This window comes from Scleropages formosus, chromosome 3 (assembly GCF_900964775.1).
Source record: "Scleropages formosus chromosome 3, fSclFor1.1, whole genome shotgun sequence".
In the NCBI taxonomy this organism is placed as follows: Eukaryota; Metazoa; Chordata; class Actinopteri; order Osteoglossiformes; family Osteoglossidae; genus Scleropages; species Scleropages formosus.
This window is the reverse complement of record NC_041808.1, coordinates 25590865-25615069: the sequence shown is the minus strand read 5'-3', so window position 1 is coordinate 25615069 and position 24205 is coordinate 25590865. Positions and strand designations below refer to the sequence as shown.

Sequence of the window (24205 nt, the reverse complement as noted above, 5' to 3'; positions counted from 1 at the left end):
GCAAGATGGCGGCACTGTAGGATTTGCCGTAGAGGAGACCCGGACGGCTCGCTGGAATTCTGCAAAGTGGAGGGACTGAAAAACAGGTGAGGGCTCCTCCTCGGCCCCCATTAGCGTCTCCTTCTTTCTCTCCCGCCGTTGTTTAATTTACTCTGAAGTTCGGCCTCGGTGTGTAATTGTCCCTTCATGAAACAACCGCTGCTATAATAAGGAGGGGATATTAAAGCTTCTACAACATGGCTGACATTTTTTTTTTCTTTTTTTTTTCCCTTTTAAGAAGAAACAGTTGCTCAGTACAAAGTTTAGAGCTGTCTCATCTCTTTTTGAATCTAGCAATTTTGTATCAGCAGCATTTAGTATTTAAATGACCCCAGTGGACTTTTTGGCAGGCATTGCTGAACATTACAGCTGTTCAAGTACAGCAGTTTCCTTATGATAATGATCCTTTGTACGCCTCTGTGTTTTATGGAGACTCGGCTGCTGGACTCTCTTCTTTGTAAACGGGCTGTCGTGGGAAGAGGAAAAATGAATCCATTTTAATCTTACAGATCTGCTAAGAAATATGACGTTTTCCCTAATTTTTCCGTGGTTATAATTTCCTCTTTTTAGTGGTTCTCTTTTAGCGTGTGTCTTCAAGATGAGCTATAGGCTGCTCAAAGCACCAAAGAGCTGGATTTTCCTGCGAGATAAGAGGAGCAGGAGGGTCGTCTGTAAGGCAGGCAGCGGCGGAGGTCCTGAGGGGGGCTAGTGTAGGGGATCTGAGCCGCATGCGGGGACGGGGGGCTGCCTTTGCCGGTATGTCTAGTGAGACTTGGCTGAGGTGGCTCGCGCCCCTCAATGACAGGTAGACACAAAGGCGAGCCTAAGATGACAGGAGACTCTGGTGCTGGATGACCACATGTACAGGAGCTTTTTAATCAGATGAAACTTAAACTCATGGCTTCTTACATCAGAAAAGAAAAACCTTTTTTTTTCACTTAATTTCTTTTCCATTATATATATAGAAATCTCTTACCCCCCCACCTTACACAATGACAATTACTTGATTTTTGAAATTATTAAACCCACTGTGAATTTGTGGCAATCAATGTTTAGGAAGTTTTCATACCCACAGCAATTTATTGGATATGGCAAACTAGCACAATGTATGTGGAACAGAGGCTTAAAGCGTCAGTAATTGATCTATGTCCTATTTTCCATCTATTTACTTAGGAGGATAAACAAGGACTTAATTCTCTATTGTAATTCCTAATGCACTGCTATTGTCATAATCTGCCACTGCAGATGTATCAAAATCATTACGATGTGTCAGTTGTAAGGACAGTTAATGGAGTAGAGGTAAAGAAAAAAACAGATTAGCATCTCCAAAGACTGATATTACAGACACTGGAATTACAAAATGGTGCTTGAATAGCAGAAAGCCTCTTTTAAAGATGGTGGCTGCTTCTTGTTTAGAAATGCTTTCAACATGCTCTCAGATCTGTTGGGTATTATTTTTATATACACGTCTTTAAAATGCATTTTAAAAATCTGATGATATAGGAGAATGTTTTTAGCTATAGATGTTAGCTGTAGTTAGGTGTAGTTTTTAGCTTTAGATAGAGCAGCCCAAGGGTAATGCTTTATGTAGACTTCAACTGATATACAGACCTTTCTTCCTCTGTTTGACAAACAGACCTAAATGGGGTCCCTATTTGTGTATATCCACCCCCCACCCGCTGATCTTGCTAACGGCATCAGTAGAATTAACATTATAACTGCCTCCTACTATGATAAAGGCTTTTGGCTGTTTGTGTGTTTGCGATGTGTATCTTGAATTCTCCACTTTCACCCCTGCTCACAGTAGAGTGTATATGTGTGTGGGGGGGTGTGAAATACACAATGATCCTGCTTATGAGGGTGGCTGAGGTATTTAGCGCAAATGGAGCAATAAATGCTGCTTTGCAGGCAGTTGGTAATAAACACTAGCTTATCTATTTGCTTGTTTGTTTGTTTTAATTTGTTTACATGGAAAACATTAGCCCAGGTGTAAAGTAACAGCATTTTTTCTGTCTATAATGTCCAGAATGATACTGGAAATGTACTTTTTTAATGTTATTATTTTTTATATACATTGCAAAGGACTTACCATAAGTCTGTTATCAGTCACCTTTGGTTAACAGAGAGAGTTGTGATCTTGGAACTGATCCTGTATGTGTTGTGACCAACGACTGCACTAGTGTTTCCTAGCAAAACTGATCTATCCCAGAGAAACATCTTGAGAGGTGTGGTTAGAAATTTACCAGCCTGGTGTAGTGTGTTTGAAGTTATTAGCTACCGGCTCACATGCTGATCACAGAAACCGAAATCTGGCATTTGAGACACAGCTCTTTTGTGTGTGACACAAATGTGACATTTTTAAAGCAGTAAAAATCTGAATAAGCAGAATTTTTGACTTGAGGAAGAGCTTCATCACACTTCCTGCTGCTTTGAAGGCTAAGGGTTTATTACCTATTTAGAGGTTTAGAAATGAGGGATGTTCGTTCCCAAATTAACTTTTGTCATCTGCAAAGTTTGAGCAAAATAATGATGTCTTTAAAGTGCAAAACCTTTTTTGTTGTCACACTTCCTCTTTACGTGCCCCTTCCACTCATATTTTGTTCGGACTGTTGGGTTGTCAAAAATTTTGGTCAAAAATTAGTATCTCTGCTTAAAGATCCAGTTGCAAGAATCTCTTTGAAACAACATGCAATTCCTGCACTTTTTTAAAAAAAAAAATTCAAATAGATTTTTACAATGATGGAGACCTGGCATGGACCATGCGATCAACCGTATCGATGTCAGAGTTCACCTCTGGGGTGAGCTCGCGAGGTCGGCCCGCACACGTGGCCTGCTCTGTTTACAAACACTGGCCGCGCTTTTTCGGCGGGCCGCTTACGTAATGCTCACAGGGCCATCTGAATCACCCGCGAGGCGGGTTGCCCGTTCCTGTGGATTCGAACGTGACCTCGGCCTTCACGGCTGGCAGGATCCACCAAGGAACCTGCCAGCGAAGTGGCCTCATTACGGCCGACCGGTGCCGGGGCAGAGGGTGCAAGGGAAGCCCTTTCCTGAATGTGCGTCTTCCTTTCAGTCTGAAAAGTGTGGTTGTGTGACGGCCCTTTGATACGAAACACTGACTTCCAATCAACTAAACGGCATTTTTGTGGGTTGAGTTATGAGCTATAATAATCTAACCATCTATAGCCATATAACCAAAATGGCAGGAACTGTAGTGTAGAGCTACTGTTTTAAACTTGAAGGACCCCGGTCCAGATCTCATCTCCTGCTGTAGTACTCTTGATCGATGCAATAAAAAAGACCCTGCTGTACAAATGAGTAAATAATTGCAAGTAGCTTGGCATTGTAAGTTGCCTTTGGAGCAAGCGTTTGTTGAATAAATACATGTAAATGTAAAAATTGTCCCAGATAATAACAATCGCAATATCTGTGAGCAACTTCTAAGTAGGCTAAAGGGTGTCGTCACTGTGATGCTGCATGAAAAAGTGAAAATGAATGTGACATGCTGCTCAGAGACCATTTTCCATGCATTTCTCATGTCTTTTTTTTTTTTTTGCTTCTCCACAGTTAGCATATTTGATAAAAAAAAGAGATCTTCTTCGAAGATATGCCAGTTCATGGTATATGTGGGTTCCACAGTGCGGTTTACTCTAACCTTGCTGAAAAATTCAAAGGGCAGCCGATTTTCTGTAAAGGAAACCGATGAGGCAATATGCACTTCTGAATGATGGAAAAGCAATCGCTTATTATTTCCCCTGAAATTAGTTGAAAATTTTTGATGGTGCAGCCACTGTTTGCTTTCGTTCATAACGATGGGATGTAGGGTGATCCACTTGCACACTGGAAGCGTGTTGAGTTTAAGTGGTTAAGTGGACACCAGTCTTCGCAAACAGGAAACACATTCCATCAGGCTTCAATCGTCTAGAGACCAACATTCTTCAGGCCAAAAAAGAGGGAATTCACATTGCCACAATCTTCACAACCTATATATACTGTATAGTCCATTTGTAAAAAAACACATATTTAAGTTATGTATAATATATATAGTACATATTTCCTTTACCTTTCCAACACTTCTCTCTAAAGCATCTTACACACAAATTTGCCCATTAATACAACAAGGCAACTCTTACTGTATCAGTTGTTGGCAAATACCTTGATCAGAAGCACGAGGATATAAACCTGGGTCCTAGGCAGCAGCTGCTACACTGATGTACTACAAAGTGAAGAAAAATTTTTGGTAAATAATAAAAAAATATAAATACATATGTAATAAACTCCCTTTCGAACTACCAAACTGTTCACAACCATTTCTTTTCAGCACTCATCAACAGACCTCTGACTTTTCTGGCAGTATGGAAAATCACATCCAGGCCAGTGTAAACATTCATGGTGGGTGAAGATACACTGAACCGAGGTGTTTATATTGGGCCGGTGGTCTTACAAGGGCCTGTGCCTGTATGTTAAAAGAAAGAGAGAAGATTGTGAACACTGTTCGGTATTGAGTGGTGTCATGAGCCACTCTTGAATTCCACAGATGACCAGCTCTTGGATTTCCCTCCAAAAATACAACAACAACAAACCAGCTGCTGGGAAACAAATCAATTCATAAACAAACAAGTTTTAAGTTATGTGTAAAACAATCAAAACCTCTTGTTGTTGGAGGAATAACTTCATTTCATTACGTTTTATAGTAATAGCAGTTGATGTATATTTATTTTAAGTATATGTGTCATTTATGGCAAACTGATAAGCAATGGTAATGTCTAGTTTCCCTAGTAACAGTTGAACAGCACAGATCTATGTTAACACAAATAAACAAACAAACTTGACGAGAACAGTTGGTTGAGTTATGTGCTGGTTTCGACGGACAAAGTGGAAAACTAAATTTTCAGTCCAAAGTGTGCTGAGTGACAAAGACTTAATGACCCTTAAGATATCTGTCAAACTTTGTTTATCTTTGCTTAAGTTATCCAGCACCCCAGTCAGTCAGTACTTTGATACAAAACAGAAATATATTTTTAAAAAATTCTTCTAACTGCTTCTGACTAATTCTATTCGGTGTTCTTTTTAACTACATTACTGTGTTTAAAAACTTTGAAACCCATGCAGAATCAAAATGATGTACTTTATAGACAACATACAATAACTGAGTCAAATTCCCTGTTCACATCAAACAAAACCACAGCATATATTCATCATTTTGCAAAGAACAATTTAGTTAAAAATTTTCTTTTCACAGAAAATCTAATCCAAAATTCTAATTTCAGGCCTGTGCTTTAGTACTTTGATTGTGTTTGAAGAAAAGAGTGTGCAGTCTCATCCCCCCAGTGTTAATATTTACTGCAGATGGCTTTCAGCTGGGATAGTGTGTCACCATGGTTACAGAACTCTGAAAGACATTAACTTTGCTCTGCACACAGATCCTTAAGTCAGTCAGACACCCAGTAAGGACTTAGAGAGAAACAAAGGGACCACAGGGGGAAAAGAAAAAAAAGGGAATAAGGAAGGGAAACACAGGCATATAGAAAATATTTACATATTCCAAAATTAGAATCTTGGAACTCGACAACACAGCATTTACCAAAGGCTTCCTCACATTTATTAAGTATTACAGTTTAAAATAAAGTCAGTTATTGGTTGGCTTACTTAAACATGAATTTAAGGGTAATCCATTTTATGACATTGGACAATAATCATCTCAGCTTGACATTTAAGATCATAAAGGAAATTTCATATATGGAGCTTTTCAGAAATAATTAATATCAATATTGTGGACACAATATTAGGAGTTAACGCAGACTTTTGTTAAAAATGAAGACCCAAATAAAGGTACAGTACATATGAAGCATTGTTAAATAATGTAAAGGAGGTAATGTACATTTTCTTCTAAGCTCAATATTGGAAAATAAAATGTTAATAAATAAGACGAGACCGCAATGGAATTTAGATGAATATCAGACTGTCTGAAAATACATCTTGACTTTGCTTCCAGGATCAAAATCTGCTTGTGCAACCTACTTTAGCTACTTAACGTAGACAGATCCAACATGTCAATGATAAATTACATTGGACGGACATTATTAACTTAAAACGTACTCAAAATCTTGAACTGTCTTTAAAATGAAAATAAACTCACTTATTTTCCATAACACAGGTGCTATTTAAAGGAAAAAAATAAAAGCTCAGCTTTACACCCAGTTGATGCTTTTCTCTAAATCAGCTTACACTCTTAAGGTAGCTATGATTATTTTTACAGCAGAGCAATTTTTAATGGAGCACATTGAAGTAAGTACCTTGCTCAAGGCTATAACAGCAGTGGGGGGGATTCACACCTGCAGTCTGTGGATGCAAAGGTAGTAGATTTAACCACTATACTATCACTTACTCCGGACAGCTACACTGGAAGTTTAATTATTAAGACTGACAAAAAATGATGGTGATGGCATGGTGCAGAACCCTATTACCCCAGTGTTTAACATGAAAGTCTTTACCCTCCTCTCCACAGAGCTCTTCATTTGTGATTTTTTTTTTTTTTTTTTGACCTTTTTCGTCAAGAATAAAAACCTTACCGTTTCCAGTAAAAGACGCACAATTTTCACACACTGAAGTTTAAAAACAATAGAAACCAGTCATATTGATGAGAATCGTGCTTCTGGTTGAGTATTGCACGTCCAACTTTCATTTAAAAAAAAAAAGTTTTGATGTTCTGAAAAGAAACAACTCAAAGGCATCTGAAAAGAAAATTAGTCACTGATGCAAACATGTGATGACAATGACTCTTTACTCATGGCCTGTTTACTAGCATGTTGCGTGTTGCCATTCACAAGTTCACAGTAACTCAGAGGAAAGAGAACCCAGGAAGAGCAGAGAGGCAGATGACGGAAAGACCAGGTTTAAATGATTGATTCAAAGCACTGTAGCTGACCTAGTTATGAGACACTTGGAAGTGTGTTGCTTCATGTTATTTATTTCTTCCTTTAGTCACTTTATACTTTTCTCCAAAGTAACTTACAGTGTTGAACCACTTACAATAATTAACCCAAGGGTACTAGTAGGAGGTGGCACCCATACCCTGGTCTTTTGAGAGTAGATGCTTTAGCCACTTTGATAACTGCCGCCCTGTGCATAACACAATTTACTTCATATGGTCATAAACACAAAAGTTTCAAATAAAATATGTTTATGATTTGCAGATTCATTTTAACCGACTTTGAAATATAAATAAATATAATAAAACATAATAATTTGGACTGTTATATTAGCAACCAGGAACATTAAACAAAAAAGACTCTGTGATGTTTAAAACCAGTCTGGTGACTTAAGTTGAGAAACAGCCCGAGGCAAGTCATTCATGCGCCTTGTGACTTCCCCATAGTGTTTTTCTACTAAAAAAGACACAGCATAAATCCCATGAATGAGATTACGTGCTTTGGTTGTACTGCTGATGAAAAAACCAAACAGTGGTTTTGTCAGAATTACAAGAAATAGAAATGAGTCCGTTAAAGGCGTGCCATTATTTCGTTTGACATTAATCAAGTTACTGAGTCACTTTGTGACAGCAAAACTTCATGCATGCGTCATAATGTTTAGCACAGTGGTTGCAGTTCCACAAATGAGTAACACAGGAAACATATGAAGGAGAACATCGATATTTTTCTTTTTTTGTGTCTTGCCGTTACACACAGAATCTTATCAATGAAGCTCTTTGTTTCACAACCTTGAAGTTATTCTTGGCTTATTTTCAACAGTCTACAGAAATATGTAACTTTCATGTAGTGGGAGACAGGTGGTGTGCTGGTAATCATTCTGGATGGGTGAGTTCTATCAGTTTGACCCAAGTTTGCATGCATCACACTTTATATATTTAATTATTTTATTATATATTTAATGTTATAATAAAAATGAAATCTGATCTCAACTGAACTACTAAAATCTTATTCTGTTCTAATTTCTGGAACCATTTCTGGCCTCTGACCTACTTAGCTTTCTTTGTTCAAGCATCTCTGTGGTCCTTATGCTTATTCAATAAACAGTAAAAAACTGTGACTGCAATGAACACACCCTCTAGGTTTAAAGACCAAGTTCTGAAAACCAGTACAGCAACTATAAATACCAGTCAACAAGGCAAAATAACCAATTGATCAAAAAAAAAACTTGTTTTTAAGTCTCTCATTATGCATTTATCTGAATTTGCCATCACCTATTAAACTCACACGTGGAAGACTGCAGTTTGTTTTCTGCTATAGCATTGTAAAAATGAGTATACAGACTGGCCTTGCAGTAGACAGGCAAAATTAGTACAAACCAGAGGCCTAAAAAAGGGAGTAATATATGAGCAGAGGAACGAAACTCCCCCTAAAGAACACAAACCAAGATTTTTTCACAGGAAATTGTTGTTGTTATTACAGACTCCGCTTCTAAAATATTCATCCTGCCAAGAAATATCTTTATATGGTTCGGGTAAATTGATTCCAGTCACGCGTCATGCAAACAACGATGGCAGTTCTTAAAATAGTATCTGAATACATGAGATTAAAGTGGGGGACACTGAGTCTCCTCATACGGCCACGTCTGAAAAATGAAGAGTCATGAAGAACTGGGGCTGGTTGTGTTTCAATAGGACGTGTGCAGGACACAACCAGTGATGCTATTGTGTCGGTGCTGTCGCTGTGGGCACCACCATTTACTGTGAGCAACATTCAGCTGGGATCTTTGTTGTCCTCGGAGACGATGTCACTGTGGGTGTATCCAGCTGTGACGTCCCCAGGCTGGACAGCTTGGTACTGGGTAAAATCTGGTGTGTCCCTCGAACGAGAACCGGACTGGAACAATAGAACACATTCCAAGGGAGGGGGCCTGTTGGATGTGTAACGGATCCTGCGTGGTTGCCTCAGAAAAAATAACTACTCCAGTTCCGAACAGAACGATTTACTCTGAACTTAATAGATGCTTGTAATTAGTTCTTTCCGATTTATGAGAAGGTAAATTAAAGAAGCTGCTCTTATAAATAAATTACATGGATACATACTGATAGAAATTTGCTAAGAGGTCTTTTTTGAGAACTGATCCATGTGCATTATATATTCACATTTATTACAGATACATTTAAAAGTCATTAAAGGCTCATTAAAAATTATAAAGGGAAAGATATTTTCTTTTTACGTTTACATTTATTCATTTAGCAGACACTTTTCTCCAAAGCGACGTACGTCAGCAAAAATACAATTTGTGCATTACATTAAGAAAAAGAGTGAACTATTTTTACAATAGTTACTTGCCAATTACTTTAACTGAACAGCTAGACAAAACAAGAGCAGCAGGCAGCTGTTGACAATGGGCCCCCTCTGAAGGTGGGTACATGTCCTGTTTGAGCATGATCCTTAGGGTTTCTAATCCTAGCTGAGGTCTATAATCTTGTCCTTAAGACCTGATTTAAAGGGCTGACCCCTGGCTGGGATCTGCATCTCTGTTGGTACCCTGATGAGTCTCAAGTAGCCGCACTATGTTTTAGTCGAATGAAGACCCTCCTCGAGGGATGAAAGCTTCTGGAAGCATAGCAACTTTTTTTGTGACATTTAGAGCAGCTTCCAGAGAAACTGGCTGCCATATTAAGTGGCAGATGTACATAGACATTTACATTTATTTATGAAGATGAAAATCTCCTACAAGCAGCTTATGATGTTAAGATACTTAGAATAATTCACTCATTCATACAGCAGAGTAATATTTACTGAATAAATTCAGGGTAAGTGCCTGATAATTGTTCAACACGACCCTTAACCTTTACATGTATTTGTGTCATAAATAATTTGAAAAAAAAAAAAACATGGCTATATGTGTTATAGTGAAAACAACTTAACAATTCAGTTATTGTTATTACATTGATAATAATAAGTTTCTTACTTGGCACATACACTTTGTATGTTTCCATAACATTATTTAAGATTGCTATCAATGGTTTACTTTAAAGAATGTGATGGCATTTAAATTATTTATTCAGTTCTTTGATAGAAAATGTCACATGTGCTTTTGTCAGAGCTTGCTTCCCTTTCCTGTGGTTTTGCGTTATTTCTGTCAGAACGGAGGAGGAAACTGCTGCTTCTCTGTTCTCATAATTAAGCATAATTTTCTCCTTGCTGGGTAGTTGCCTTCAGTGATAGCTGAATTAGTGTGGGACGAGAAACATTCCATAGTAACTGTTTTCTGTAGGGGGGGTGGTGGTGCAGTGGCGCAGTGGGTTGGACTGGGTCTTGCTCTCTAGTGGGTCTGGGGTTCAAGTCCCACTTGGGGTGCCTTGTGACAGACTGGCGTCCTGCTCTGGGTGTGTCCCCATGCTCCATGCCACTGGATGAGGCTCCATGACCCCATATGGGACAAGCGGCTCAGACGGTGTGTGTGTTTTCTGTAGCTTTCTGACACCTTATGCATCACATTCACGCTGTATCATGGTTCATGGTTCAGACTGTATACTTAATCTGAAAATGCAGAATATAATGAAATCAGTTTGTTGTTTACATTTATTCACAAGGTGATGATAATAATAATAATAATAATAATAATAATAGTAGTAGTAGTAGTAAACAAAAACCTGTATATTTATTTCTCAAATGAGTACAGATTGTGCTGTTGAAATGTTCTCATCTGAAATTCTTTGGTTAATAGCAAAATGCTCAGTGTCTGTTTTTTTTTTTTTTTTTTAATAAAATATATGGTTTTTACAAGTTGTTATTGTATAATAGTTGGCTTACTTTACGGCTGACAGATGTGCCCCCATTGTCATACGATAAACATGTAGAATTACATTTGATTAAACTATTTGTTTTTTTGGGGTGCGGTGGCGCAGTGGGTTGGACCACAGTCCTGCTCTCCGGTGGGTCTGGGGTTCAAGTCCTGCTTGGGGTGCCTTGTGACGGACTGGTGTCCCGTCCTGGGTGTGTCCCCTCCCCCTCTGGCCTTATGCCCTGTGTTGCTGGGTAGGTTCTGGTTCCCTGCGACCCTGTATGGGACAAGCGGTTCTGAAAGTGTGTGTGTGTTTGTTTGTTTTTTCTTCATTCTCATCAACTACTACTTCTTCTACTACCAGTTTCGTTCCACTAGGGTTATCTAATCATGTCATTTATGTTGGAATCTCTATGTCTTAAAAATAAAAATTTTAGAAGTAATCCATTGTATGACCATTCAGGACAGTGCCTACCTTCAGGCAGCAGTCAAAATACCTATAAACCAAGACTGGAGAATTAGACTTCTATAGACTTCTTTTATATTGAAACATATTTAATGTTGGGAAAATAAAAGAGTTGAAATGGTTTTGAGTATTGCAGAGGTCTGGGCAGGTTATGATGTTGTCGCTGTTTAGGAGCTACCCTTGTGGAAATGTACAATGCCTAATAAAACAGAACAGACACCCTGAAAACATAATAATACCATTTCGCTACCCTCTTTCTTGGGTTTTGTTTTTCTAGGAGAGACGGAGGACAGCCCTGTGGATGGACCCAGTGCTGGCCAGATGGAAACAGAGAAGGCCAGTCATGAGGCACAAGACAGACTGACATCAGTGTCACCCAAAACTTTTCACCGGTCTGAACACCAAGTTGCCAAGCTGCAGAACGGAAACCAGCTTTCTGGAGGGTTCCCTAAGCAAGTCAATGGAGATGCCACCTGGAATCATTTTAAATGTTACACAGGAGAAGGTCAGATGAAGAGGTGTCGTGAAACCTGCTCTGTCTCCCCTGGTATGCAGGAAATGCTTGATCAAAGCCCATACTTGACCAACGGAGAAGCAAACCATGCCTTCCCTGAGCCGTCATTGTTGGAAATTTGTCGCTCAAAAAAACTCAAGGTTGATGCAAACATAAATGGAAAGGAAGATGATGTCATGGATAAAACAGAACCTGTGTGTGTTGAAAGCGAGCTGGGCTGTTTCTCCCACTTTTCCAAGAAGGCAGAATTTGACTGTGATGTTCTGGTAGAGCAGAAACAGGTTAAGGAGAGCTGCATCTCGACAGACAATGGCATTTTTTCATTTCTGAGGAACAAGCCAATGACAGTTCCCAATGGTGCTACACTTACTTCCCCATGCATGAAAGGCCCACATGGTGACCTGATTACAAAACCACTGTGTCAGTATTACTCAGACCACGTCACTCATTTGCCTCATGATCCGACACCTCAAGAAAATGCAACCAAGCACCTAAGTGAAGAGAGCGTGCCACAACAGGCAATGCATTCTCCATCCCTTACCTCAGGTTTGCCAATTTTACCTAAGATCTCTACATCTGGACAACTGGAGGAAGTTTCTCTGGATTTGGGCAACAATGGCAGGTATAACATAACACTGGCGATGGATCCACAGCAGTCACAGAAGCGGGATGGGCCTCTTCAGGAAGTCCCAGAAGCAACAGCAACAGAGTCTCTTTCTGAGGTTAAGGCTGGGCTGGTTTGTGGAACTGACATGTCTGTGTCACAGAGTCAAAACAGTACAGGAAGGCTGCTTAACCAGCTGCATCCCTCAAATATATATCTGAATTCTGGCCATGAAATTAAAGAATCCCTCCCCAGATGTCCATCTAACATCGAGGAGACAAAGAGTTCAAGCCCCTCCACCGATCAATCTATGCTGAAGGTAATGGAGGGCAAGGTGCTGGATGCTGAGCAGAATCCACTGGGCTTTAATCGTGGCATTCTCTTGCAGAAATGTCAACAGCAGATGGAATATGGAACACCGCAGCAGACTGAAAGCCAGAGACAGCACGAAAGCCATAGCCTGCAAGGCTTTGCTAGCTCTGATAGGCTAAGCTATCAGTCCACACCCGGGGAACTGATAGAAGATGTACAGAACTCATCCTGTGATCCAGGACCTCAAGCTTGCTATGTTGAAAACCGGGCACAGCAAGATAGAACTGACAGTGACACTTCTTTTAAAGGAGAAGAGGCTAGTGGAATACCCAAAGTGCTCAAGGCCTACCACAGGAAAGATTTGATTGATCTCAACTCCTTTCCACTTCCCAAGTCATGGAAGACCTTTGGTTCTCAGCCACAGCCAGGGCAGCAGGATGAGAGTCTGGGTTCAGTGGGAAACTCTGGCCCCATGCAAAGCTTGCGAACACAGGATTTCAAACAAACCATCTTTTGCCAGCAGGACAAGCACATGCCTAACATTTATAAACCAACACATGATGAAATCAGTCCATGTATGGAAAGAGATTCTAAAACACAGCCAAACCAAATAAATCCTTTATCCTCACAGTGCAGACAGCAACATGACAGTGAGAATCAGGATCACAGCCAAGTGAAGCAAGAGCACTTATGGGGGAGCACCCACAAAGACAGAGAACAGATTCTTACTTCTGGATTTTCAGACCATCATCACTCTCTAGAAGATCAGACAGGGAGCACAATTCAGGAGGTGCTTTCCCGAGATGCTCTGGGTATAAGAACATCTCAGTCTCTCTCTCAGAGGTCCATAGATGGAAAGCTATTGGACAGCATGAATCTGGAGGTGTATTATGGACAAGAAAAACACCCAAAAATTTCAGATTATAAATCCCAAGACCAGAAAATGCAACACCAAGCAGGACTAACCCCTTCTGTGGCAAGTAATGTAGGGTTTTTCAATTCTCCCCTACAAAATACACAAACTCAGCATGGCATGACAATGGGATATGACACTGCAAATGGTACAGAATTTCACAACAGTCTCAAATTTGACCAAACATCAGAATTCAATCACCAGCAAAAATATTATCCGAGCCCAAAAGCCAAAAAGCAATGCTTACAATCCGAACCATCCCAACTGCTGTCAAACCACAAGGATATTCGACAACTGCCCCCAACGCCAACACTAATGGGAGAACATCCACAGCTCCCACAAGGTGCATCAAAGCTGCAGGATCCAGGATGTATGATTCCTCAGACTGGCATTAAAACAGAGCAGAAGGAGCCCTGCTCACAGCTCCAAGGGCAGCTGGGAGAATACCAGAAGCATGCTGCTCTACGCATGCACTTGTTGCAGAAGCAACAGCACCCACAAAATCTTGATGACTTCAAACACCTACTGCAAGCCATCAAGACTGAAAATGGCCCCAAGCTTGAAGCCCTTGTCCCACAGCATGGACAAGAGGTGGCTCATCCTCGCCTTGGGACACTGGTCAAGCAAGAGCAATCGCAGGTAGCCTGTGACCAGTTAGGGCAGAAAAGCATCATCGCCACAATGGAGCATCAGCTAAGTCAGTACCAGCTTCCCTCCAGCTTGCTTCAAGACAAGTCACTGGCCATGAAGTCGGTGAACAAAGTTAAGCTTGAAACCTCAGGTCCTGTGACCATACTCTCAATGCATGCAAACCTTGAATGCCGGCAGCTTGGGGGTGTAGAACAAAAAAAGCTCCCCTCAGATCTCATCAACACAAAGAAGTTGGCACCAAACCTCAGCAGCTTCCTTGAGTCTCCAATAAAGCTGCTGGACACTCCTATCAAAAATCTGCTGGAAACCCCCATGAAAACTCAGTATGAGATCCCCTCATGCCACTGCGTTGGTAAGGTTTAAAAGACACATTGAACTACATGGCTGTTTCTTGGCTCATTTTAAGATTACGTAAAGCAGTTGCTTAGGGGGTGCGGTGGCGCAGTGGGTTGGGCCACAGTCCTCCTCTCCAGTGGGTCTGGGGTTCAAGTCCCGCTTGGGGTGCCTTGCGATGGACTGGCGTCCTGTCCTTGGTGTGTTCCCTCCCCCTCCGGCCTTACGCCCTGTGTTACCGGGTAGGCTCCGGTTCCCCGTGACCCCGTATGGGACAAGCGGTTCTGAAAATGTGTGTGTGTGTGTGTAAAGCAGTTGTGCGGTATATGTGAAATAAGATGATCAGAAATAAATCAGAAACATATTTTTGTAAACAGCTCTAATTTCAGTTTTTAAATTTGTTTATTGAAGGGGATAAAAAATATGTGATTCCATGATCTGTTGTAAAAAAAAAAAAAAACAAGGTGTTTTTACCAGTGTGGAATTTGAAACTTCCTTTTTTGGCCAGAGCAAATCAGTGAAAGAGATGAGGGCCCCTATTATACTCACCTGGGAGCAGCACCGAATGTAGCAGGCATCCGGGAACTCATGGAGAAGAGGTTTGGTTCCTCCTGGGACATAAATGCATTGCGCATTAAATAACTGCATGTATAACATAATGATTATGTATGCTTTTGTTTCTTCACAAGGTTTGGCCAGGCTGGCAGTTCCATCCGAATTGAGAAGGTTGTGTACACAGGGAAGGAAGGAAAGAGCACACAGGGCTGCCCTATTGCAAAATGGGTAAGACTGATCTTCTACAAATTGTTGTGTATGTGAGTGTATTTTTGACACTTTGTGTTAACATGATGGGGGTCAAGATGCTCTTAAGAAACAGAAACCAACACTTTCATTACCTGGAAATGTAGCAAGATGGGAGCAAGGAAATGGAATTCGCAGCCTCTGAGCTTGACCATTGAACATGGCTCTGACTGTGCAACATTTGCTATTTGCTTGTGTTGTGTAGATTTCCTTCCACAGTCCAAAGACACATGTTTATATAATGTGCTTACATAATTACTTAATACTGTCTATGCACAGTTACTGATTTACAGGGAATTACATTCCTGCAAGTAATAATCTATCAAAGCAAATACACTGTACTGCTTCTCTATTTACTATCTTACTACTTGATGTTGTTTGAATGTATCTGAAGGAGCATCCACCATGTCAGAATCCTTTTACATGTAGATATACTTAGCTATTAAATATCCTTCTCTTCTCTTCTCTTCTCTTCTCTTCTCTTCTCTTCTCTTCTCTTCTCTTCTCTTCTTTCCATGTGTTGACATTGTTCAGAGAACTCTTGATTTCTGAGAAGACCATATATAATATAAAAGCCAGATGGTGAGCTTTCTTCTTTGGGTGACATCCTGTTTATCATCCATTCTCAGGTGATCCGGCGAGCCAGTGTGGAGGAGAAGCTGCTGGTATTAGTAAGGGAGCGGGCAGGGCACACATGCTCCACAGCTGCCATGGTGGTGGCCATCCTCATCTGGGAGGGCATCCCCACCAGCCTGGCTGACCAGCTGTACACAGAGCTCAGTGACACTTTGACCAGACACGGGGCCCTTACAAACCGCAGATGTGCTCTCAATGAAGAGTGAGTCAGCAACACTCTATGAGTACCCCTTAAATACCTCTGGTAGCTCCTTGAAGCGTCACACCTGAACCAGCCTGTTGCCAAAGTCTTCCTTTGTTTACTACGGTGGCGCGCAGAGGGTATGAGTCATTGCCCATGATGGACTAGAATTTATTTAGAGTCTGTTTATGTGTGACCTTCACCAGGGAGCCTAGCTTGACTCCCAGGACGTAGCCTGTTAGAAATAAAATAGGTTCCTGAGAAAGACGTGGTCTGATTGGTGTCAATATTTCTTCCTTTGTAATGGATTCTTTCTCTTTCATCAAGTAAGGCCTTTTTAAAACAGTATAATAATACAAAATGATGAAGTAATTAACCTTGAATGATGATTGGTTGAATGGTGAATGGTTTCTCCTTGGCTTCTAGGAGAACATGTGCTTGCCAAGGGCTGGACCCCGAGAGGTGTGGTGCTTCTTTCTCCTTTGGCTGCTCCTGGAGCATGTATTACAACGGGTGCAAGTTTGCAAGGAGTAAATTTCCCAGGAAATTCAAGCTTCTTGGAGATGACCCCAAAGAGGCAAGATGCTTGAACAATTAATGTTTTCTGTTTCAGTTTATTGAGGCCCAAATTTTTTAATCTATAAATTATTATATATTTTATATATCTATTACTTCTTTGGAAAGGGTTAGGAAATTCTTTGCTCTTTTATTTTCTATGTTGGAGTCAACATTTTTCGTAAGCATCATTTTAATGGTTCCAATAATATACATACAATTTTTGTGGCTGCAATCATTTAACAGGAAGAAAAAATCGAGCAACATCTCCAGAATCTAGCTACGTTACTGGCTCCTAAATACAAACAAATGGCGCCCGATGCTTACAGCAACCAGGTAAGGGTTCCTTGTTCAAACCAAGGACTATCCTAAATTTGTTTAATTTAGTTCACTGTAGCAGCATATCTATTTCAGTCCTGCTGAATGTATAACTGTTAAACATTTCCATTTTTTTACTGCAATATTCGTGACAACAAATAAATAATGACAATTTAAATGCTATATGTATTGTCTACATTTTATCAGTTCTCTGCTGTAACCATTACTGATGTGACCATGAAACTTATTGCCATTTAGATAGAACATGAAAACAGAGCACTGAGCTGCCGTCTGGGGTTGAAAGAAGGGAGACCATTCTCTGGAGTGACCGCCTGCTTGGACTTCTGTGCCCATGCCCATCGAGACCTCCATAACATGCAGGGGGGCAGCACCGTGGTAAGCATAAGGAAGGGTCCTGCATCTAGCAAAGAAAAAAAAACAAATGTAGTTTTGATAGTTTTAATCTCATGACAGTAGTGATGACAACTTCATTGCACATTTCTAAATGGTTTATTTTATAAGCGATGACAGCTTCATTGCACTTTTCTGAATGGTTTATTTTATAAGTGTGTGGATGGTGTCAACAAGAATGTGAGAATTTAATATGTTCATTACAACTTTTTTGCTTGCTGCCTTTTGTAAAATTGTATTTGTTACAATTTTATTTGGTTTTGCAATTATGGTTTGCTTTCAGGTGTTTTTAATACTTTACTGGAATTAATAAAGTTTTTTTAGAAAAATCTGACAGAAATGGGTGCAATAGACCTTTGAGTAGGTATCCAAATGTTGCAATATGCCTTTGTGTCACCTGTACAGGTGTGCACTCTGACCAGGGAGGACAATCGAGAGATCGGGAAGATCCCTGAGGATGAACAGCTCCATGTGCTGCCGCTATATAAGATTTCCCAGACAGATGAGTTTGGCAAAGTGGAGGGGCAGGAATCGAAGGTGAAGTCAGGTGCCATCCAGGTGTTGAGCGTCTTTCGGCGGCAGGTGCGGATGCTCTCCGAGCCAGCCAAGTCCTGCCGACAAAGAAAGTTGGAGGGGAAAAGAGGGGGTGCCAACAAGTCCTCCAACCAAGACACACCAAACTCCAAGGGTGAAAAGGCTCTTCAGGCAAAGCTGAAGCAGGAGAACATTGCCCTCAGCACTTCATTGCCAGGTACTCAACATTTCTTTCTTTCTTTCTTCACTTGACTCCAAAGTTACACCAATTTACCTGTTAATACAGCAGGGTCATTTTCACTGTATCATTTAGTGTAAGCATCTTAATCAAGGGTACAAAGGCAGAAGGAGAGCATTTGAACCAGGGCCCTAAAAGTAAAAAGGCCTTAGCTTGAACTAACATGCAACCTGCTGTTCACTGGGTTCCAAAACTTAAAATAAAGCACCTAAACTCTCTGACAAGTGATTTGGGAAGATTTTGACTCTTAAACTCTGAGAATTCTTGATCATTATAAAATGAAAAAAAAATACATTTGTTAGATTTTAATGACTATTTTACTATAAACTATGTATGTGATAATAAACTGTCCGCTCCATCAAGAAAGTGTTGGGTATTTATAGGCTCAGCAGAGGATGGAGGGGTTAGAGCTGTTGCTTTTGGTTTTGAAGGACTCAGGTTTCAGTCCCACCTGCTGCTGTAGTACCCTTGATGAAAATTCTTAGGGTGAATTGAGACATTAAAAACTACCTGCTGTATAAATGGATAAATCACTGTCATCCAATTTGGAGAAAACAGCCAGGTAAATGTAAATTCAGCATCTCTATTTTTGATAATTTAGTCTTAGTTTCTTTTTAAACCCAACACCATGTGTTGCTCGTTGATCTTTTTGAAGGTCCCCAGCCTGCTCAAGGTCAGATGGGAGCTGTAGGTGTGGGACATCAGCCACAGACGCTTAATGTTCAACTTCAACAGCAGCAGCAGCAACATCAACAACAGCAGCAAATCTCAAATCCAACTTCTTCCCATTCTGTGCAGCTCAGCTACCCTAGGATCCCCAACCACAGTGATCCATTTCTAGGCTCTTCTCAACCAAATGTGTTTTGCAAATCACCAGCAGGTGTTGGCTCCTACCCCTCTCCTTTGCATGTAACAAACCCTCATATGAATGGGTCACATCCTCCAAGTTCATATGCAGGTAGCTTCAACACCAGTAATGTTTACTTGGGATACCGGTGCAATGGAAGCATCCCCGTGGACACCTACAACCCTTTCTATCCTCCAGATCCAAAGCACCTCAGCATATTACAGCAACAAAGACCACCATTCTACTCCCAGCAGCTTGCAGCCCCTCTGCAGTATGGGGTCAATTATCCTCCTCGCTATGGCAACCATGGTGCCCAGATGAATAATTTCCGTCCCTGTGACATGACTGTTAACACTCATCCAGTGGGTAAATCTGACACTCAGTTTTTGGAGAGCATGCCTCAGCCACCTTTGTCCCACCTGGGGGTGGAGTATGGACCACTGAGCAAAAGCAGCCAGTTCAGTGGGTCCTCTAGTTCTTACCTTGCAGACGGCTGTAAAATGTTGCCTCCGGGTCAGGACTCATTTCGCATGCAAAGCATACCAGAGATGAGTTTACACACTGTGAACAGAATTGTACCAATGCTCCCATCTCTGGGCAGTCAATGTATAAACTTCACCCCACCAAGATTTGGATGTGCAAATGGTGTCATCCAAGAGAGCCCGGAGAAGCAGGAGACAGGGGGGCCCAGTCCTACAGTGGAGGAGGAGCTGTGGTCAGACAACGAGCACAACTTCCTGGACCCCGAGATTGGTGGCGTGGCTGTGGCTCCCAGCCATGGATCCATCCTAATTGAATGCGCCAAGCGGGAGCTGCACGCCACCACCCCTCTCAAGAAGCCCGACCGGAACCACCCAACTCGGATCTCGCTGGTCTTCTACCAGCACAAAAATCTCAATGAGGCCAAGCATGGGCTAGCTGCGTGGGAGGCCAAGATGGCCGAGAAGGCCCGTGAGAAGGAGGAGGATGCCGAGAAGCACGGCAGCGATGGCACCCCCAGTAAGAGCAAGAAAGTGAAACGGGAAGCTTCGGAGACACCGCTGCACATCGAACCACTGCACAAGCACTTCGTCCAAACCCCAACACAGGCCACAATGTCCTGCACCACAAATACGTATGTCAGCACAGCTCCTTATGCCTTCACCAAGACGACGGGACCCTACAACAGGTTTATCTAGCTTTGGTTTTCAGGTCTGTAGCAACCAACACAGGAGTCATCCTTCTAAGAGCTACTGTTGGTGAGACCTCAGGACAGCAGGTGTTCCAAAACACTCTGCTCGTCTATCATACATTTGAGATTCTATGCAAAAGCTTGTATAAACAATAAAATACTATGGGGAATTTGAACATACTGCAGTCAGCCACACAAACCTTAGATGTTTACGTTTTACTAACTCGTGCTACTCTAGGGCAAAATTTATTTATTTTTTGTTACTGCAGCAAGACGCATACTGTACTTAACTTGTGGTGCTCCTTGTCCTGTAAAACAGGGCGGTAATTACTGGAAACAGCTTTTAATTTTATGCTTTTTCTTTTTTTATAAAATGCTTGTATTTATCTTATATCTAAACAAAAGTGAACGTGAAACAACAACTTTGTGCATAACTTAATTCATGGTGCTAAAAGTGAGGACAGTGACAATATGAGGTTTCGATTTAATTGCCTTCATATTCTTGTGATATTTTTTGGTTGTTACTTTTGAAAGGTGGAGTAACAGTTAATTTTGATGGGTTTTTTCTACATTTCAAATGTAGAGGATTTCCATATTAACAAAAATGCTGGGTTTTCAAACATACAGTGCTAAGGGTTTATATACCTTTTTAATGGTAATTTGAAGCATTTTAATAACTCGTTCAGATTTGAATATTCATCATATGCTCATATTTCATGCATCCAAAATTTCAGAAGTCAGTCATTTAATAAATGATGGGTGGTGTTACCAGTATAATTTACACTCTTAATTTCCCTTTGCTCTTAAAACGGGTTTTTAGACAAATATTTATTGTGGTGCTTCTAAAAAAAAACAAAAGAAAAAAGAAAAAAACAACACAACTCTTTACATTGAGCCATTTTACAGGTCTGTGTCTATGGATGCTCACGCCCAGTGCGTTTTCTTCTGGTTCTCCCTGTACAGGGCTTAGTTCATTGTTTGTGATTAAACTGTACAATGATAAATAAATTTCAGAGCTGTTCCATTAAAAAAGCCCTCTGGGGGAACAGTTTTCACAAAAAACATGTTCATGAACATGTTTTAATAATGTACAGAATCATATATACAGTATGTGACACTGTTAGCTGTATGTTGTTTAATGGTTTCAAAAGCAGCTGGCTTGCTGTGGGGTTTTTAAAAAAGTGTAATCTAGTTGTATAATAAGAGAATGATATTTGTACAGTAAATTAAAATGCAGACCTTTTAAAACCGAATGCTTTAGATTTCTGTACTGTAAAGTAACGTTTCTTTGGGTTTGAGTTGATTTTATTTCGAATGGTGCTATCAACCTGCTATAACCATGTATAATGTGAGACTTTATGGGTGGTTAAGAGGCTTGTGAACGATGTTCCTATTTGTCATATACCTCAAAAGCTGTTTGGCAATATGATTATGATTTACATGCAAAAGCAATTTCAGCAGTTTTATATATCATTTTCAACAGAATCCTTAAGACAGTAATGAGGCAAAATGCATAATTTACCTTTTTAAAAAAAACTTGATTTGTTAGAAAGTGTAACTTGAACTTCAAGTGTTTGTTTTATAGCAAAATCAGGGATAGTTCATTTTCTGCAAGGCTCACTTCTTTTGATTAACATTTCCTTTCATTCAGGGATTTAGCCTCAAGAACCTGAATCCCCCTCAATGCCTGTATATACTGTATGATGAAATTAATTTTACAAGAAGGAGAGAAATTACCTTTAGTTGTGTCTTTGTGTGTGTAATTTTTTTAAGTTTAAAGAAGTCATTTGACCGTACGATATGCACTGAGTTGAGTAAAGGGAAAAGGTATGGCATTTTCTTTCTCTTGTTTTTTCTCTTCCAGATAAAGACTACAAAAATTATAACAATAAATGCACAACACCTGGACCTGTATTGTAAAAAAATGCATACATATACATATTCACAGAAACAGACCATATGGTGTATATAGTCTGTTTACACGTGCGCTCACACACACACACACACACACACACACACACACACACACACACACACACACACAGTTACTTCATTTCTCTTTGGAAAATTGTGAAAAATGTGAGAAAAGTTCTCTACATCAAGTCACTCTAGCATATATACATTTATACAATCATGTTAGGAGCACTTATTACTAAACTAAACTACATCTGGAGATCATTTTTGCTCTTTGCTATACTTTTCTCACAGAAACAACATGCATTTATATTAATAAAAGAGTGAATATATGGTTATGTTTTGACATGTGGAAAAAATATAAATGTAAGCTGTGTAGACTGTCTCCTCTGTGCCCTCCCCCATCCATTTTTGTTCCAAGTCATGTGCTCCTTTCTGTCACCCCCAGTGGGATTTGGAGCTCTTAAGGAGAAACAGTGAATGTTCATTGTGTTCAGCCCTCATTATTTACTCTTTGAAGCAAAAGTACTGCACATGTGCTTTGTACAACATGTCAGTACTTAAATATTGCAAAATAATAAATGTGTGTTTTTAATGAATTGGAAAAGTCCATGTATAGAATCCAGCTTCAGCTGCAAGTTGTGAATGATTTTTTTTATTTTTTAATTTCTGGGGGAGGGGGTTCTGTATAGGTGGTGATAAGCATAGCCATACTTGAAGATGCCTCAGAGCGCTCGAGATGGAGTCAGGTGTACTTGAATGACTTTCTGAGCTTGACTTATGCATGAGGGTGCATAGCTCCTGTTTGACGATGGCCAGCAATGTACACCCGTGTTGGCGTTCAGCGTACACTAAGGGTATGATGTCTGTACAATATGCTGCATTTGCCCATAACACCTCCCTTTGTTTCTCTTGCGTTTGGTGTGCTTCATGAATAGACCGTAAATAAGGATGGTAAATACTGTAAGTATTGCAATGTACTGAATGCAGTTTATTTCAAAGCTGTTTATTATATCATTCCTGATATTGCTGAGATCTGGGTGTTTTTATTAAAATTTATATTTATTTAAAGCATTACCTTGACTGTTCTTGTGCCAGTTTTTTTTCTGTCTATAATAAACATACTTCTGGATTATATCAAACATTTTACCAATCCATGACTTTCTGCATTCTGAATTTTGAAGACATTGCATACCTTTTATTATATTATAGACCTTATATAAGAGGCTCTGGACCAGCACAACCCTCAACTGGACAAGCTGTTACTGAGAATATATTTTTAATATTAATTACCGTCTAAATGATATTTTAAATACTGAATAAAATCATATTTTCAAGTCACTCCAGCAGGCTATTTTTTTTGGAAATGGAATACTAACTATTGCTTTAATCTTGAAATAAACAAACAGCAGACATGAGTCATTTGTAAAAACACATTTTCTGCAAAAAGTAGTAGTAAAAAATATCTAATGCAAAATATAAATGGCTAGCTGTAAGACACACACACGGAAACTGCTCGTCCCAAGTGGGGTCGCGGCAAGCCAGAGCCTAACCCAGCAACACAGGGCATAAGGCTGGAGGGAGAGGGGACACACCCAGGATGGGATGCCACTCCATTGCAAGGCACCTCAAGCAGAACTCAAACCCCAGACCCACCAAAGAGCAGGTACAGGCCAAACCCACTGCACCACCACATCTCCTGCTAGCTGTAAAAGTGTTTTAAAAATAATTTCTCACTTAAGAAGTAAAATGATTGCCAGCAAGGAGGTGATCTGTCATATGAAAATAGAAAAACGTAGGTGCAACGCAGTTTTTCCGAGAAGAAACAGTCTTGCAATCTGGGAATTTATGTATTTATGCACCAGCATTTTAAAAATACAAATAAAAAAAAGAAGAAAACAGAAAATAGCTAGTATCTAACTGATAAAGAGAGTGCTTTGGATGAATTATATGGAAATTCTGATAGAAATGTTTACACTTTGGTCACAAACACACACTGTGCCAGACTGCTACTTCTAGCAGTAAATGATGTGTCTCCATGCAGT

The 24205-nt window shown here is 40.2% G+C and overlaps 1 protein-coding gene across 1 annotated transcript; it reads left to right on the top strand.

The window, feature by feature from the left end:
- Positions 1–22279, top strand: LOC108931732 (methylcytosine dioxygenase TET2-like). Its single transcript, XM_018747716.2, has 10 exons — positions 1–86; positions 11505–14573; positions 15063–15153; positions 15244–15337; positions 15985–16193; positions 16599–16749; positions 16974–17063; positions 17304–17441; positions 17862–18207; positions 18884–22279. Exons 2-10 carry the CDS (start codon positions 11549–11551, stop codon positions 20251–20253), a joined length of 5514 nt encoding a protein of 1837 aa, XP_018603232.2. The 5' UTR covers positions 1–86; positions 11505–11548; the 3' UTR covers positions 20254–22279.
- Positions 22280–24205: the final 1926 nt, after the last annotated feature.